At 41.4% G+C, this 17,526-nt stretch overlaps 2 protein-coding genes across 5 annotated transcripts in view; one reads left to right on the top strand and one right to left on the bottom strand.

The window, feature by feature from the left end:
- Positions 1 to 10,282, bottom strand: part of LOC307015240 (sine oculis-binding protein homolog) — a 36,114-nt gene extending 25,832 nt beyond the window's left edge. For 2 of the 4 annotated variants that reach the window (XM_079643741.1, XM_079643744.1), the window contains exon 1: positions 10,165 to 10,281. The gene's annotated coding sequence lies outside the window, so the exon portion shown is untranslated. Of the gene's footprint in view, positions 1 to 10,164 lie in introns of all 4 variants that reach the window. The other 2 variants (XM_079643743.1, XM_079643742.1) reach the window with 2 other exon arrangements.
- LOC307015241 (reticulon-4-interacting protein 1 homolog, mitochondrial-like) lies at positions 9,487 to 17,525 on the top strand. Its single transcript, XM_079643745.1, has 9 exons — positions 9,487 to 10,098; positions 10,179 to 10,336; positions 11,513 to 11,581; positions 11,977 to 12,101; positions 12,561 to 12,609; positions 12,751 to 12,887; positions 13,883 to 14,066; positions 15,564 to 15,659; positions 16,660 to 17,525. The coding sequence occupies exons 1-9, from the start codon at positions 9,801 to 9,803 to the stop codon at positions 16,810 to 16,812; spliced, it is 1,269 nt and encodes a 422-aa protein (XP_079499871.1). The 5' UTR covers positions 9,487 to 9,800; the 3' UTR covers positions 16,813 to 17,525.
- The last annotated feature ends 1 nt before the right edge of the window (position 17,526 follows it).

Genomic DNA, 17,526 nt, shown 5'->3' with positions numbered 1-17,526 from the left:
ACATTTAAACATAGCCTACACTTCATTCTTTACTTTGTCCGTTATTATTAGTAGAAGATATTACTTTTTTCTCCGTCATGTTGTTTCCATAGCAACAACTTCAAACAGGAAGATAACCTAAATTACATGTAAGACACTGCAACGAAAGTAACAAAAACAATGTAAAATGTTTGTGAAACGCGTGTGCAAAGTCTCTGAAAACGGAGCAGTGGCTGCGATGCTAGCTTTGCGGCTAGCGGTTAGCATTTTCAATGGAAATATACATCGAAACATCATGTTTCAGTAAAAACAAAGCCCCACTGATCATCTACTCTCTGAGACAATTCCAGGGATGCCTGACTTAAGTTTCTAGCAACAAGGAAAGTGGACAAAAGTGCCCCAGATCAGCTTCTTAATTTACTCAGGGCCTAGTGCTTAGCTTTGGGCATGAAAATTCAGGAAACTCCCCTGAGTATTTTATTACATATCTCAACTTTGGAGAGGAGTTGGGGGACAAACGACACATCAAATCACATCTCCACATCAAGCCGAAGCTAATTAGAATATTATTGACTGCCTAGCCTGCGGGGAAATTGGTGTGCGTCACGTCACGACGTTGTGACGTCATTGGTAAGAGACGGACCCGGTTATGTCTAGAAAGGTTATGGCTAGAAAGGATCCGTCTAGTGTAAATATGACGTCACGTTCTCGTTGTAACTCTCGTTGAAATCGGAGCGGCTCAGAAACACATCTACAGCAGTAACGTGATGCAACATACACATTAATTCAGCAGAAATATTAATAGAGAAACATCAGACATAATAGTAAAACACTGCAAGGGAACATTTTATTGCACCAGGAGCTATCTTGGGACTTTTACTGCGACAACGTTGACTTGCCTGTGAATAAAAAATAAACCATAGTGTTTGTGATCTACAGTGTTGTCATTCTTCTTTGAACACCAGCAAGACCGCTAACACCCTATTTCAACAATCACACTCCCTGTAATTGACATAATTAATAGATAGTTTAGCTTCTCATCATCAGTTGCTGTGGCCCACTGATGTTAACGATCGTAACTGAAAGGCTGGCTGCCTGCCAAACGTAAACATTCAGCCATGTGACATTCAGCCAAACTCTCGCGAGAGTTTTACACAAGACGGATCCTTTCTAGCCATAACCGAACCAGAGTCCTGCATCGGGTCGGGTACCCGCGGTTACCCGACGGGTGACCCGCAAAAAAGGTGATTCGCGGGTGGTATTTTTTCAAACACTTTTTTCCGGGTTCGGTTCTGGGTAAAACAAAGATGGTCGGGTCGCGGATGTTGCATAATAAATATATTTAAATAATCATCATTTAGTTTAATGTTTACATCCTCAGACCTCTCCCCCGCGGGAACGTGCATAATCATAACCTCTGCAGCGCATCAATCTGCTTCTGAGCGCGCCACATTCTGAATGGCTGAGGTGAAGCTCTAGCGGAGAATACAGCATTTTCCAACACTTCCTCAAGAGCGAAATCCATCGTCTGGGAGGCTTTTGGTGTCCTCCTAGATGGAGAAAATAACCAACATCCCACGCTTTTTGAGAGAAATATGCAACTGCGTGTGTTAATAATTGCACGTTTTCACTGCTCATATATGCGGGTTCGGGTCGGGTTGCGGATCCTGTGCCGACGGGTCGGGTCGGGTTGCGGAACTAATTGGTAATATGTGCGGGTAGCGGGGCGGGTTCGGTATTGCACGTCGCGGGTGCGGGGCGGGAGCGGGTCTTGAAAATCAGACCCGTGCAGGACTCTGCCCGGAACACATACCGACACCAGCAGCAACTCCGTGAGCGGTGGCAAAATCTTTGGCATGCCAAAAAATTGCCGAAGGACCTTGCGAAGGTTAATTTTCGTGTTGAATTCGGGTGTCAATTTTGCCCTTCGTAAGGCCATCGTTAGGGCATCTTGTTATCATCGGTGACATCGGGCATTCGCCCCGATCAGAGTGAGGGTGAATGCCCGATGGCACCGATGATAACACGAAGATGACACGATTTGACAAGATGCGCTCACGAAGTTGCCGCTCACGAAGTTGCCGCTCACGAAGTTGCTGCCGGAGCCTGAGAAACTCCGTCGGCGGTCATACGATGGCTTAAGATGCCCTCACGAATGGCCCGATGTTGCTACGATCAGAGCCGAATTTGAACATTTCCTTTATCGTGTGTCGAGTGTCAATTCCGGGACAGTGTGACAGGGGCTTAAAGCTGCTCTATTTGGCTAACTGGACTGTCATTTTCTATTGATTTCGATATAAGCCAAAAACACAGACAGATATAGTTGAAAAGATAAATTGGCCTATCAATGCAAAAACAAACAAAACAAAAAAGGCAACAAACCCCTTACGTACAAATTAAAACCTCAATAATAAAACATTAATCAGCAAAGACAATCCAATAGAAGACAATGGATTGTCATCTAAATGGAGTTAATAGACCAGACAAGCATTTAATAGCTCAAGAGAGAGTAATATAAGTAATCTCATCCCTGCTAAACACAGGGCTCATGCTGAGGCATACATGAGCTTTTAATTGTTTTTGTTGCAGCAACAAAAGGGCGTTGCTCAGATGAATCTCTGACCGGGGAAAACTGCTTCCTTTCTACTGCCTCTGTTGAAGATTTCTGCTCTTCCTACCTCCTGAAAGCAAGCTTTTTAACCAAGCTATTTAACTCTGTTTTTCATTAATTGAGCTGCCAAACCAAACCCAAGTACAGAGGGACAAAACTTGCTCAGGATAAAACTCGAATGAAACAAGGTTGCCACTTTCGTCTTCGGATATAAGAAATAACATCTGCGACGACAAAAAAGGCGACAGCTTTCATCAAATAGGATCTGCTGCTACACGTTGCCCTAGTCTTGAGTTGACTGATTGATCCCTTGATGTTATTTATTTGATTAACGCTGATTAAAGCCCCTGGAAACCACGCAGTGCACACAAAATAGAAATATCCAAAAATAAACTTGCAAAGAAAATGTTTTCTCTGAAATATAAATCAATTTTAAATGATTCTTAAAAAGTGCTACAGGAACATTTCAATAACAGTATACCCTAATGAATTGAATAGAGGAAGGAAAAGGAAAAAGACAACAGGTTGTAAATCAGCTAAAAAAGGTCCTTCCTGCCAGATGGTCAGTTGTGTGTTTGTTTCTGCCCTTGTTAGTAAGCTTGTTGCTTTTTAGACACAATGAGGCTTTCCTTTGCTCTTTAAACAGACAGATAGAGGAACCCGATTAGCATTATGGAGGTAGACCTCACATACAGCTATTCGGTTTCTTTCATTTTCCACTAATCACATGTACAGTGTGGCTCGTCAATTAGGTGCATAAATGGATCCTCTGTCCCTGTCTGCAGATTCAGCGATTCATGTCCAGAGGCTGCAGTCGCCATGGAAACCAAACTTTAGAAAGACGTTTGACACCAATCCTGAAAAACTGATCCTTCTAGGTAAATGCGCACTTGAGTATTTGGGGCCAAATCCTCCTTATTAACGCTGAACACACTCAAATGTCTGTCTGTGATACAGGTGGGGCTTTAATTAAGTACGCTTCACATGCAATGCTAATTCTCATCGTTTTGTGAGTGATGTGTGACCTGTTTAACATGACACGAGCACCCACAAAACTAACCTGATTTCAAAAGCAAATCAGGTTGCACCCTAGATTTACAGCACCGCAGGCTACCAAACTCCTCTGAGAGCAGCTCTGATCCAACTAAATGCATATCTAGGACAAACCATCCACCCCTCTCTGTCTAACCTTTCTGAGGGACACCTGATGCCACATGATGGCACCTGTTCGCTGGGAATAGCTTCCACCCACTCTGTGTCGAAAGAAGACCACACGATAAAGCCCCAGCCTGAAACCTTCAATGTACATGAACTAATCCTGCAAACAATGAATGTTGAATACATTGGAGCTGAGAGAGGGAGACTCCGTGTCTCAGTACCATCTGGTCTACGAGGCAACAGAGAATCAATGCTTTTACTTTAAGCTGCACTCGCCTGTCAGAAACATCCGACAATTTTAAAGCTGAACACACTCAGGAGTGGTTTTCCTGCCAGGGATGTCTGAGGGGATCTCATTAAAAAACAAACTGAAAAACTGAAGTTTTATTGTTCAATGCTAGGAACATTTGAATTTCAGCATGTATAGCTAAAAAAACAACTTTCGACCATGCCACCTTTACAAAGGGGCCCTAACATGCTAATTTTAAGGTTTCATAATTATATCTTTTTGCCTATACTGTGAAAAGTTTAGATGCTTTAATGTTCAAAACGTTTTTTATCTTTCTCATGCTGCCTGCCAAATCTGTAATACAGTATTTGGTCAACCGCTTACTATGTTGCTGAAGTAAACAAACGGGTCCAATGGCATGTGGGAGAGAAACTCCCTCTGCAGCGAACTTGGGGATTTAAGCCTTTGCAGACCATTTACATGCACACAAAAATAAATAACACACTACATGAAAGGAACAGAACTGAAAAGCATAATAGGGCCTCTTTAAAGAACTACCTGTCATATAGGTAGAATCTCAGAAACCAAAGGTCATACTAGTGATGATTGTACCTTACAAGACATTCCATGTTATACTGCCATCCACAAAGACCCCTTTTCTTAAATGTCATCAGTTATTATCATCTTCACTGAGTTTGGTCCCTCTGTACTTTCTGAAGTGAACAGTGAGGGACATTCCTCGTGCAGGAAACAAAAAAGAAAACTCTTCAACAACTACGTCCGAAGCAGAGGCCATCTGGAAACTTTGGCAAAAGAACTGCCGACTCTGCTGCTGGTGGATAAAGTGATGATTGTTACTTTCCACAAACCTTGTTTAGTGCAAGGAGTGCCACAAATTAGCTCTAAACATTCAAAAATATCGACTCCTGTTTATTACAAGCCTCAATATCTCAAACTATGCATGCTATGGTGTTTACCCGAGGTTGTGTACTTCAGTAGATCATCACAACTACTTGAGCCCGGAGGTGATTAATACTTTTTTTTAATTAATCTCAGAGCCATTCAGATATGTGCTCTAATGACATCAATAGATAGAAGATAGATGTAGAGGATAACTGTAATTGATGCCATCTGTTTTTCACCACAGTCCGGGTGCATTTCGTGTTATTATCGTTGGGCAACAACAACAACACAGTGTGACATGCAGATAATGTGTTGCGCTTTAAGCAAATGTTTTCATACTCGGTTTACATGTCACTATTGAGTTACATGTCATATTTAAATACAAATGTTCCCTCTGTCGCTTACGCAGAAAAAACCATTTGGTCCAAACCATCTATTCTTTTTGTGCAATAACAACCTTTTTTTCAGTTTAGAAATGAGATCAGATAGGCCCTTAGTATCTGTTCCCAGAAACATATCACACCCACTGCTGTATTGTAAACAGAACTGATGAATTTGAATAGCTAAAGGGATGTCAGACATACAAATAAAAATGCTTTAAATATATATTTTTTTTTTCTGGGGCCGTCATAACAATAAAGATAAATGAAGGATAAAGGTTTACCATATGACAAGCGATTGAAAACATGTTATGATGGTGATTGAAATGGTTTAAAAACAAGGAGAACACAAACTGTGATCCAACACTGTGCCTCATTATACTACAAACCCAACTGCTATGATAGAGATTGTGCCTCTTAAATGGGCTGAGGAGCTTTTTTTCTTGATGATATCTCATTAGCATGTCAGCTAGACTCACAGCCGCTCTGCACCTCATCACATCCCGGCCTCCTCTTATTCACACTCCACCAGCACTGACATTTTTCTAATGAATCTATCAGACTGCTTCCCAATTAGTAGTGAGACACAGAGAGTGTACAGGAAGTGTAGTTGTATTTGTGCAATGTGCAATGTTCTCTTGCAAAATAGCTGTTTGGGTTACATTTAATCCCTGCAGGTGTGAAGCTTATCGGAAAGAACATTCATTCGTGAACCAGACTGAAGAAAGCACAAGATTTATTTCCTACCAATTCAGGCCTTTCACAATTTATAATGCAGCACAACCTGTTGCAAGCAGGATCAGGTTAAGGTTCTTTTGTTATAAGATATACAGTTGACTAGTTTACAATGTTATCAATATTTGCCATCTATGTATTGATAAAGCATATAATACTCATCTAAATGTAAAATACCAGATTCTCAAGGAGATCCATTCTTAGACTTTTTAGATATAAAAATGCATATATGCACAAATGGACTTGAGAAAGACTCCACTCAAGAGATGTTGTGTCTACAGTTATTGGCATTAGCTGTATAAAAAAAACCCTCTGGGAACCTATGTTCCTAATAGTTGCTGTGTTTATTACAGTATACCAATTCTCCTGCACTATTTTCAAGTTAATAATTTTCTACAGTGTGTTTTCAAACTGACACCAGTAGCTCTGACATCAGCATTCAAAGCACAGTTCTACCTGATCCCCAGGATAAACAGAGACTGAATAGTGCATTATATACTGCTGTCTGTGCAGAGTGGAGGAAGGCTGTGTAGATAAGATGCTATCTGTGAGATGAACAGCCGCAAATATAGTTTCCTGTGCCACTGCTATAGACTGCGAGTGTGTGTGTTCGTGTGCGTGAGAGATAGAGATAGTGTAAGTGAGCACTTAAGCTAAAAAAAAAATGTGACATGGACTTAAAGGTGGGGTAGGTAATTTTTTGAGAAACCAGCTCGAGTGTGCTAGAATTTGAAAATACACAGCCGGAAAAAATCTGCCACTTCCTTACAGAGCCCCTCCTCCAACACACACGAAAACGCACATGACCAATACGAGATAAGTTTGTGCACAGATTGAAGGCTGACAGGCAGGTGGGCCATCCAGTTATTTTAGCCGGGCCGGCTCAGATGATTGGTCGTGCTTTTTAATGTTCTACGGCTTCCACAGATGAACATTTGTTATGGAATTTTTGTCAAAGCACTTCAGATATTCACTGCTATCGGGATGTTAAGAGCATTCCATGGGATGTAACAAAAAGTGTATCTCGAGCCGGTTTCTCAAACTTACCTACCCACCTTTAACTACTACTTTTGTGTGTCTACATTTTGAAATATAGTCATAAACCCATACAACAAAGTATACTGTACAAATAACAAGCCTGTGTGTGTATGTTGGTCCTGTTGGTTGTCTATGTCCTAGAAGCCTTTTGGTGTCCTTTAGATTTCTCTTCAACACACTCAGTATCCACTGCACTTGCGTCTGACCTATCCAAGAAAAATATGGGGCAGTCACCAAGGAGAGAAACCAATCGTTCATTCTAAAAATATAATCTCAGAGCCCATTTAGTGATGAGTGAACAGTCCTCCTCACTCTCTGAGCAGTGGCTCGGAAGATGCTGTTCATAACAAACAAGATGTGTATGATCATTATCCAAGCACTGAGTGGCCATTCATGCCCAACCTCACCGCAGCCTCACAGTCAAGCTGTGTTGTGCCGAGTATCAGGAGATTTGTCTTATCATTAGTTTGTTTGACGCTAGGAAGGACCTACAAGCAGAGGGATGGAAGGTAATGCATGTGAGCAATAACTAAGAAAGATGGAAATTCAAAAATAAATATCACTTTCCTATGTCAAATTGTATGTAATCCTTGTGCAGGAGCGATAGCTGACCAACAGTAGTGGGGTTAAAGTAGTTAAAGTATATTGATGGCCCATTTTACAGGATCACTCAATTTAATTAGTTCAAAGGTTTGTTTTTAGAATAGCCATGTGATCTGGGCCACGTATCCCAAGATGGAAGGTAGACCTAAACAAGCTATGGTGTGCCTGGGGAAGAATGCCCCCACTAAAAAAACAATGATTTAATTCAGATGCTGCTCACAAAGACTGACCGCTACTTGTCTCGGGAAGCCGGTCAACAAGACCTTTTGGTTATTTATTTTTCACGGTGCTGCCTAAAAGAGAACACTCTTTACTCTCAGTAACATAGAATTTAGTTTTTTTGGAGCAGCAGCCATGGGTATAATTCATTAGACAGAGCCACCGTAATGAGCCAGCATGGACAAAGCACTCAATTTCCAGTGTGCCCTCTTTCCCCTGGGAGTTTTCATAAAAATAATGACAGCGCTGTTTGTTGCCAGGTTTCAAGCTGAATCATGAGCACACAGCCCCCGTTCTTTTTCTTTTCTCACCTCTCTTACTTCTTGTCTTTGGAAAAAGGGAACATCCATTCTGTTTGCAGACTGTAATTTGCAAGAGACAAGTGTGATTTGTTTTATTTAATTATTTTACCAGTCTATAATTGGATAGGATATATTGAGATGGGTTTTCTGCTTCTATGTCTTACCTTTCATGACCACTTCTGATTGGAGGCCAAGTAGCTTTTGTCGCAGTGATTTATAATTGTCAACAACAGTGAAGAGGGTTTGCTTTAAGCCCACTCAGTTTGCATTGTAAACAGCTTAAAGTGAAGTAACTCTCGTTATATAAATGAAAAGACCAACAGAGATATCAAGAGGTCTTCTTGTTTGTGACCACAGTAAATGAATCTGAAAGACATGATTTGCTAATGCCATGTAATAACTGTGAAGCATCTTGTAAACATTCAAACAAATCCCAATGGTCCCCTATGAGAATTGCTAAGGCATAAACATAATGTTTTCTTCTCATTTAGTTTGCTACGCTGATATGTGCACCGTCCATTAGTCTTTACTGGCATGTATTTCCCCTATTTGTCTCCAGCTGATGAGCACTCAGCAGTGATTTAACTGTAGAGTGGATCTATCAAGCAAATTGGGTTATAATTGTTTTCGTGTACACTTGCAATTTTATGATAATAAACAAATATTGCTACATAATGGTCTTTGGGTTTGAACCTTAATGGAGCCAGTGCAATTCAACAAATTATCCTCTATTAGGGTTACGTTTGTTGATGCAGGAAATATAATGTATAACGATACAGGCAGTATAGAGTTTGATTCAATACACCATTGTACCATATATATATATATATATATATATATATATATATTTATAATTAAACAAAAAAATTATTATGTGTGCAACAGGAAGTATTCACATTCAAGAAGTATCATTTTAAAAGCAAAGCGATGTCCTTTTAGTGTAATATATCTTATTGATCACATTTGAGTTATGCATTAAACATAAATAAAGCTTCAATACCGTAATGAATGTTACATGAAATATGAAACCGGTGCAAATAATTAAATGAATATGTTAGTGTATTTATAAGCTTGTTTTTTTTGCATCACAATTAAAATAATAAAGAAATAATTTATCTGGCATATTTTTAAACAAAGAAATAAGCATCCTGATTATTCTAAACATAAAAAACAGGTATTATTATTTGTTACCATTATTTTATTTTACATGTATTATTTTATATTTATTATCAGTATTATAATAACACATGAGAGTAGTACTCTTACTCGATTGGCTAGAATATTTAGATACAGCATTCTGATTGGCTAACGTGTGAGTTCAGAGTTGAGTTTGTTATGTAGCTTAGCTAGCTGGTAAGGGGTGTGTTAGCTTGCTGGTTATTTAAACAGTAATTCTTATTTAAGCTTTAAGTGACACTCGACAATACACCTTACGTGAACATATGTGTTGTCGCTAGTTTATTTGACTTTATCATGCGAGTGTTTATGTATAATTTGCACGCTGAAGAGAAGGACATGTTAATACTAGCTGATTAGCTCTACCTTGTTTGCCAGCTAACAGTTAGCTTAGTTTGTGTTCTTCCAAATTATTTATTGTACCAATATCTGACTTTGCAGGCACGACAAAGTGAAGGACGGTAAACATGGGTTCTGTCAGAGCTATGGCATCAACCAGACTCCTGTGTTTGTTCAACAACAGAGTAGCAGACTCGACCAAAACATTAGCCAGAGCAGGCTGGAGTTTGAGCTGCAGGAGAAATGTCAGCAGTTCACCTTCAAGACTGCAGAGCTGCATGCCAGGCTGGGTAATTGATCAGTATGGTACTAATGGGGTTTTGACATACACAGAGGACATCCCCGTCCCCACTGTCAACTCCCCTAGTGATGTGATGATTAAAGTCTATGCGGCTAGTCTCAACCCTCTTGATATAGCTATGAGAGGTAAGTGCTAATAGCATTAAGAGGCATTGTAAACATCAGTGAGTAACTTTGACCGTGTAAACTTACCTGCTCACTTTCAGGTGGTTATGGAGCTACATTGCTTAAATTAAAAAGGCATCCAATGTCGGTGTTGGGCAGCGACTATGGTAGTGAGTTTCCTCTGATTCTTGGTCGTGATGTGTCTGGAGTTGTGGTGGACTGTGGATCCGAGGTGACCCATGTTGCTCCAGGAGATGAGGTAGGAGCTGCACCGCTCACCTGACGTTTATAGGCCCTAACGTTGTGTCAGAAGTGGGTCCCGCATAACTGCATTTACATTTAGAAAATCAATTGAGAAACTTTCTTTATTGTTAAGAAACCTGGCAGCAATTGCAGTAATTCAGAATAATAAAAAAAAAAAATCAAAATCAAATAATAATACATCTTTATTTTTATAGCACTTTTCATACAACACATGCAGCTCAAAGTTTCTTACAAAATGACAAATCACAAGTAAAAAAACAAACAACAAGAAATTCCCCTTACCTTACAGGTAAATGCAGCACAATATAACATTGCATCAGGCTAATGGACACAAAGAGGTAAAACGTATGATAATTAAAATAAAATAAGGAATGGTTTCTCTTTGACAGATAAGACACAAGACAGCTGAATCGATGCAACAATGTACAATATAAAATATATTGAAATGTGCAGTAAAATAATCCTGATTATTGATTTGCAACACTGCCAACAGTTATCTAAAACCATGGTTCCCAACCTGGGGTCATAAACACATGAAGTGGTCCATGATAGGAGCAAGGTAATACGCAGGATAGAAGTCTTAACCGAGATCTATCCACACAACCTTTCTCCTAATCTTTACTTATTATTTTTGACATGATCTTGACCTAAAAAACTATAAATATAAAACAGACCCTTGCAGATAACCCATGGGCAAAAGTCAACATTGCTTCATTATAAGGGCCAGAAAGGTTGGAAAATACTGATCCAACACACCCAAAGTAAAAAGTTCTATACAAATTCATATAGTCTTGGAGAGTGATCAATATATCTCCCTCTCTTAATACCCAGCAACTCCATAGTTGAGTTATCCACGCACATTTTCTTGGAAGTAATATTACACTTTTTCTGCTTGGTCACCACATCCCATATGTCTGCTGCGCTGCCCCCAACATTATTGTCTTTCTGTAGAGACAAATGCAAATGTGATTTAAATAATAGAACAATAAATCACTAAACATTTCCGCATAAAGTATTCTCGTGACCTTGTCTCACCAGTATAAAAATATATTTGGAAAAATGAAGGAGGAGAACAGGAACTGCTTAATGGCGGATTAATCCCCCAGAGTCGAGGCGTAGGCTGTTAAATTGAGTCGTGTTCAGCATGGTAAATGTCATATTTGTGTTCCAGGTGTGGGCTGCAGTTCCCCCGTGGAAACAAGGCAGTCTGGCAGAATTTGTGACTCTAACAGAGTATGAGGTGAGCCACGGAGCCTTTCGAGTCATACATTATTGATTCCTCATCATCAATTGACTGATACAATTAAATGTCCCTGCCAGTAGGATTTCCTGTCATTGAAAGAGTCAAATTAAAGCTCTTGGATGAATTGTAAAAAGTTTAAACTAAGAAAACAAGGTTAGAATTAGTGCACTTTGTATTGCAATATTGCAGTGTAAGAATGAATTAGGATTATGTTGGTTTAGTTGCAGAAGACTGTGAGGCACCAATTACAGAAGGACTTCCCATGCTTTCTTGCTGTCTTCATTTGACTTAATTCATTCAGATCTGATCATTAGAATACACTTTTTATTTGATATTTAAAAGATGAAATATGTATATATATTTATAACTTTTGACGTGGGCTGTTTTTGCAGGTTTCCCATAAGCCAAAATCAGTGAGTCATGCAGAGGCAGCATCCATCCCTTATGTTGCCAACACGGCTCTGTCTGCGCTTGTCAATGCAGGCGGTCTATGCAGAGACAGCTCTTCAAATAAAAGGCAAGCACCAGCCTGATCCCGCTACCTTTTCAACATGTATACACATAACACTAGAAGTATGTAAATCACAGTATCAGGGAGTAGAACGTTTTATACTAAAAGAATAATTATTTAAAAGGGCATCTTGGAGTTTCTAGATGTGCTCATGTCTGTTAAATCAGTCCAGTCATGCAGACCCATGCTGTGATAAGACACCTTTTTCATCACATTCATTTCAGTGGTGAAACTGATCTTCTATTTCATGCTAATTGGCATCAAAAGGGTTTCAAAAATCCTGTCGTTAACCCGAAAGACTGTTCAAATCTAACCCTGTGCGTAATCTAATGGAACTTTCACCCCCCCTTGAATGTAATTGCTTTCAATCCTGCAGATCCCCTTTTACCCCCTACTCTTCTAGTGGTAGCTTAAATGAGACACGCAGTAATTGAATGACACTGTGAGTATTCTTTTTCCTCCTAGAGTTTTGATAACTGGAGGATCAGGGGGTGTTGGAACATTCTCTATTCAGGTAAGGCAACGTGTACCCCCCCCCCCCCCCCCCCTCTCTGTACCGAGTTTTGTTTTTGAGTATTTTAAACTCTGCTTGAGTGTAGAGCCACTTGCTGCGTCTGTGTTTTATTTCTGTTTTTCCTTCTCTGTTTGCTGCCAGTTATTGAAGGCTTGGGGCGCCCACGTAACCGTAACCTGCTCTCAGAACGCAGAGGGCCTTGTCAGAGGGCTGGGGGCCGACGAGGTGGTGGACTACACGGCAGAAGACGCGTCTGAGCAGCTAGAAATGATGGAGAAGTATGTGTCATGCCATTAAAGGGTGTTTTAGAAGTAATAAGACTATCATATCGTATAGTGCATTATGTGTACAGTGGTGACATTGAATAGTCTTAAAAATCACTTCAACTGTTTGCGAGTAATGGCATCCCGTGCTTTTTTTTTTCTGTGGTATTTTATATATAGGTTTTTTAATAGGTTGCACCACCCTTCGTTGACTTTTGTTTGTGACGGGTGTTTACCTGTAAATGAGGACCGCACACATAAGCTCACAATTCATCAGGGAGGATTCTGCAGTTTAAGAACACGTCATGAATCTGATGACTAACAAATTGAGGAAAAACTTTGGAGGATATTTGTGATTGAGGACCAATGTTCTCCACTGTCTCCAGACCCACACTCTAATAGAATATCACTAGAGTCAGTGCCAGTCCAATAAAAGTGCTAATGAAAATGAATAATCCAGGACTGTGATAATGATGTGTGCTTTCCCCTTTAAACGCCCCCTTAATGTGGTAAACATCTTCCTGTCAGAATAGCACGACTGCTCGCTGATTCGTTTTCCTGTTACCGTGGAAACAAGGATTCAAGGCTTGAGTGGGTGCTGGCTAACCCCTCTCACTGCACCTGAATCAAAATTGGTAAACTCTGCCTAAAACTTGAAGACATAACAGTTTTATTATTATGGAACTAGCAAAAGGCACCTGACCAGTGATAAACCATGCAATGCTCCCAAGTGTGCATGTATGTGTTTAGTATATATTCCCTAAAGAGGAGGCGTGTGGCGCAGTGGACTAGTGTGTTGGTGTTTGGATCAGGGGAGCACAGGTTCAAACCCCACTGCAGTCAGCATGTCGTTGTGTCCCAGAGACACTTCGTCCCAAATTGCTCCTGTGGGGATTGCCCACAGTATTGAGTATGTAAGCCGCTTTAGATAAAAGCGTCTAACATGTAATGTAAATTACTTTAAGCCTTTTCACACCCTGTAAGTTGACAGTCTGTGCTTTCCCCCTCAGGTTTGACGTGGTTCTGGACAACGTGGGTGGGGAGACGGAGCAGTTGGCGTTGGGCCTGCTGAAGCCCTGGTCTGGGGCAAAGTACGTCACTCTGGTGACACCTTTACTCCTCAACACCGATTCTATGGGCCTGCTGGACGGGATGTGTCTGGCTGGATCCTCCCTGCAAAGCAAGGCCATACAGGTAAGACGAGCAGACTAGATTTCAAAACAGAGCAGATGTGAAAGATGATACTGCTGCCCTTAATGCACTGTTGTATATTGATCAAATGAATCATTTTACATGGGTGTGTACCACAGGTGCTCCCAAACTGAAACGCAATACGTAATCCTCAGTGGCATGGATAGACATCTTTGTGTTCCCTCCGGCAGAAGTTTTGTTTAAGTTAATCAAAGTGCATTGGCATTAACGAGCAAGAGATCATGTTATATCTTGACTTAGCTTCATAGCATATACTTTGTAAAAGTATTGTGCGGGTGTAGAAGGAGTTTGAGCTTTAAGAGTTGGAGCCTCATGTAACCACATGCTGATCCTGTCATTCTGCTCGGAGTGTGTGAGGGTGGTGGGAGAAAGGGCGAGAACAGGGTGGAGCTGCTCAAGGGACTGAGTTAAGCTGCCCCGGGCATTGGTGGCAGCACGGCTGACGGTGTGTGTGTGGGCGTGTGTGTGTGTGTGGGTGTGTGGGTGGGCGTTAGAGTTGATACGATGTGTGTGTGCTCATGTCTGCTGCTGAACCAGCAGTATTTGGTGTTTGTGCAGATTGTAGCCGGCTATCTCCCCCCAGCAAATACCAGTGTTTGTGTGTTTCTTGCCAAGCCTCGGCTCCCTTTGTCCACGCTCACAGCCAGCTGGTCAGTTTGGCCTTGCTCGGCCGCAGCAGTCGCACCCTCGCCGCCCGACAACACGTCCTTTTCATCCAGAGACCACAGCACAACTGAGCCCTCTAGTGTTCAATCTCCTGTCATCACCAATGATCAGGAAGTGTTGTTTTTTTCAAGCGAGCACAGACAGATTGACCAGAGGCTATAGAGGTGTGGCAAAGCCATGCGCATAATAATGTGGGCGATTATTCAGTGTTGTATTTCAATTGAAGCGCATGGGACTTTCTTTCTTTCTTGATTTGCTTTAGATGCTTCCTGGTGCAGCTTTATTGGAAGTCTGTGTTTGCTCCTTGTTACATCATTAAACCTCCACAACAAAAAGGCTGGTTTCAGTGGGTGGATTACATGATTAAAAAAAAAGACATTGACCATTGGAGATCATTTCTGAGGAATTATTGTATGTTAAATCTCAATTAGAATGTTTTATTTAATAAATCTCATTAATTCAAATGAGTAATTGTGAGTATTTCTTCCATGTAATCCATGCTGTTACTTCTCTGTCTTACTTTACGTGTGTTCTGGCTTTCAAGTGAACTTTTCTGCATCTGAAAACATCCTGATTTGACTTTCTACAAATGTCCCATCTACAGAAATGCATTCATGGTATTATCTTCATTTTGTAAAAAACCTTTTGACCTTTATGAAAACAGGGAGGTCAATGTAGGACTCCTAGTGACCTTCCTATGAATGATATTTTTATATTTTCTTAACCAGGCAACCACTCTGTGTTCCTTTCTAAACAGTGAGGTTCACACCTGCGTGACTTCTAATCTTAGCCTCCTCTCTGTTTGTGTCCTAGAACATCATTTCAGGTGGAGTCTTCTATCGGTGGGGATTTTATGCTCCGGATGGGCCTGCTCTGGACGATGTCAGCAGGCTGGTGGATGCTGGGAAGGTACTGTACCGCTTCATTACTGACATCCTACAGGCCGGCATACTTGTTATTCAGAACACTGACAGAGATGGAAATCTGCTCATTTGCACACAGCCTGAGGGTCGAGATCATACAGCAAATTAAATATGAACATACCAGGGATTCCACACATGCCTGTATTCAAGGCTTTGTTAAGGAGGGAGCATTGCATTCCCTCAGTGCACTGTTGGCTTCTGGGCGATTGAGTCAGGCGCCAGGAGACGCTGAATGGATTTTTGAACAGTGCTGAGCAGCCATTCGAAAAAAAGCGTGTGGGACCTCTGTCCTTTTGTCCCCGGGGCTTACAGCGAGCGGCACACTCAGACCTGTGGCGGGAAGCTACAGACACACAGCCCCCCCCCCCCCCCCCCCCTGCACAAAACACACGCACACTCTCTGCGTGTCCAGGCAGAAGTGTGGATGGTGTCCAGCGTGACGCCACTGCACTCCCCATTCATTGTTAGCGGCAAGAGATGCTGACCAGGATAACAAGCTGGTGTTGTGGGACTAGCACAGGATTGTCCAGCCTCATCACATTCTGAACCCCTGCCCCACCCTTTCACAGCTATAACAGCACAGATGATAGCATGTAGCATCAGGAGATTGTGGATTTTGGCTTGTCTAAATCCATTTACTATAATTTCCCTGTGGTGTGCTTTGGGGGGGGGGAAATAACCTTCGATCTGAGTCCAGGAGTAATGGAGACAGCTTCTCAAGTTGCATGGTTTACAGCACTTATTGCAAAGACTTTATCCCATCACCGCAACATTAGAAAGAAAAGGTTGCCACAGAGAATTTGATTAATCGACATTAATCCTGCTCTCTAATAAGGCAGTCAACACCATTAAGGCAAAGCAGATTCCCTTTGTGTCCATGCTGATAGGCTGATGGATTAAATGTGTTCTCTTGAGTTGTTTCATGATTTATTCCCTAAAATATGTTTCGCTCATTATCACAATATTTCTCTGCTGGTTCCCTGCAGATCCTGCCAGTTGTGGAGGCCCAGTTTCCATTTACCCAGGTGCCCCAGGCCTTCCAGAAGTTGGAGCAGGGCCACGCCAGAGGGAAGACGGTGGTCAGAGTGACCGAAGAGGACGACCAGCAGGCCGAAAAGTTGGTGCAGGAAAGTTACTGAGACACCGCAGAGTCTGAACAAGGAAGGCGAGAACCGGCCGAGCAACACTAGTCAGCCGGCAGAGCGCTGCGATTCTTCTCACCTTTACTCGGCTACTCTTGACAGCTGCAGACTGTATTATTCATAGGGAACAGAGGGGCTTCTGGGTGCAGTAGAGAGCAGAATATGCATGACCAGCGATTGTAATTAGAGGGTTTCAAAGTCTGCTGCTCTTGTAAAAGCGTACACCTTTCTGTATTGTCTTGAAATTTCACAAGATGTGCTGCGTTCCTGTGAAGGTTGTTAAAACCGGCTGTGGAATGATTTAACATTCAGCTCAGCATCCAGCTTGTACAGCCAGAATTTTGATCACTGCAATCTATCCAACAAGATGGACATTTTATGTGGCTCCAACAGATGTGTTTATACTCCAGTACGAGGTGAGGCCAAAAAGATAAGACATTTGATTTTCTGTGCATTTGTCCATGTTATGTTGTTTAACGACTATCATGTCGTAACCATGGGAATCTTTCCCAACCTCGTGTGACATCTCACATCATGTGAATGCAGCTTATAATTGTTTGAGCTTTACAAAAGTTAGCAGTTCAACATTTGGGTACAAACTGCCTGAAGCATTTTGCTCAGTGTGTTGAAAAATGTATTGACAAAAATACTTTATTCTGGAAACCAGGGGTTTTGTGCTGTGTCATTTTGATTAAACAAAGAAAAAAAGAC

This window comes from Notothenia rossii (genome assembly GCF_949606895.1).
Source record: "Notothenia rossii genome assembly, chromosome: 8".
NCBI classification, from domain to species: domain Eukaryota; kingdom Metazoa; phylum Chordata; class Actinopteri; order Perciformes; family Nototheniidae; genus Notothenia; species Notothenia rossii.
This window is presented reverse-complemented; position numbering and strand designations above follow the sequence as displayed.

Excerpts from the sequence above, each read along its gene's own strand:
- LOC307015241 (XM_079643745.1), top strand. The coding sequence starts at position 9,801 with ATGGGTTCTGTCAGAGCTATGGCATCAACCAGACTCCTGTGTTTGTTC. Across the intron at positions 10,099-10,178 it reads TCTTGATATAGCTATGAGAG|GTGGTTATGGAGCTACATTG; the intron begins GTAAGTGCTAAT and ends GCTCACTTTCAG. Across the intron at positions 14,067-15,563 it reads TGCAAAGCAAGGCCATACAG|AACATCATTTCAGGTGGAGT; the intron begins GTAAGACGAGCA and ends TTTGTGTCCTAG.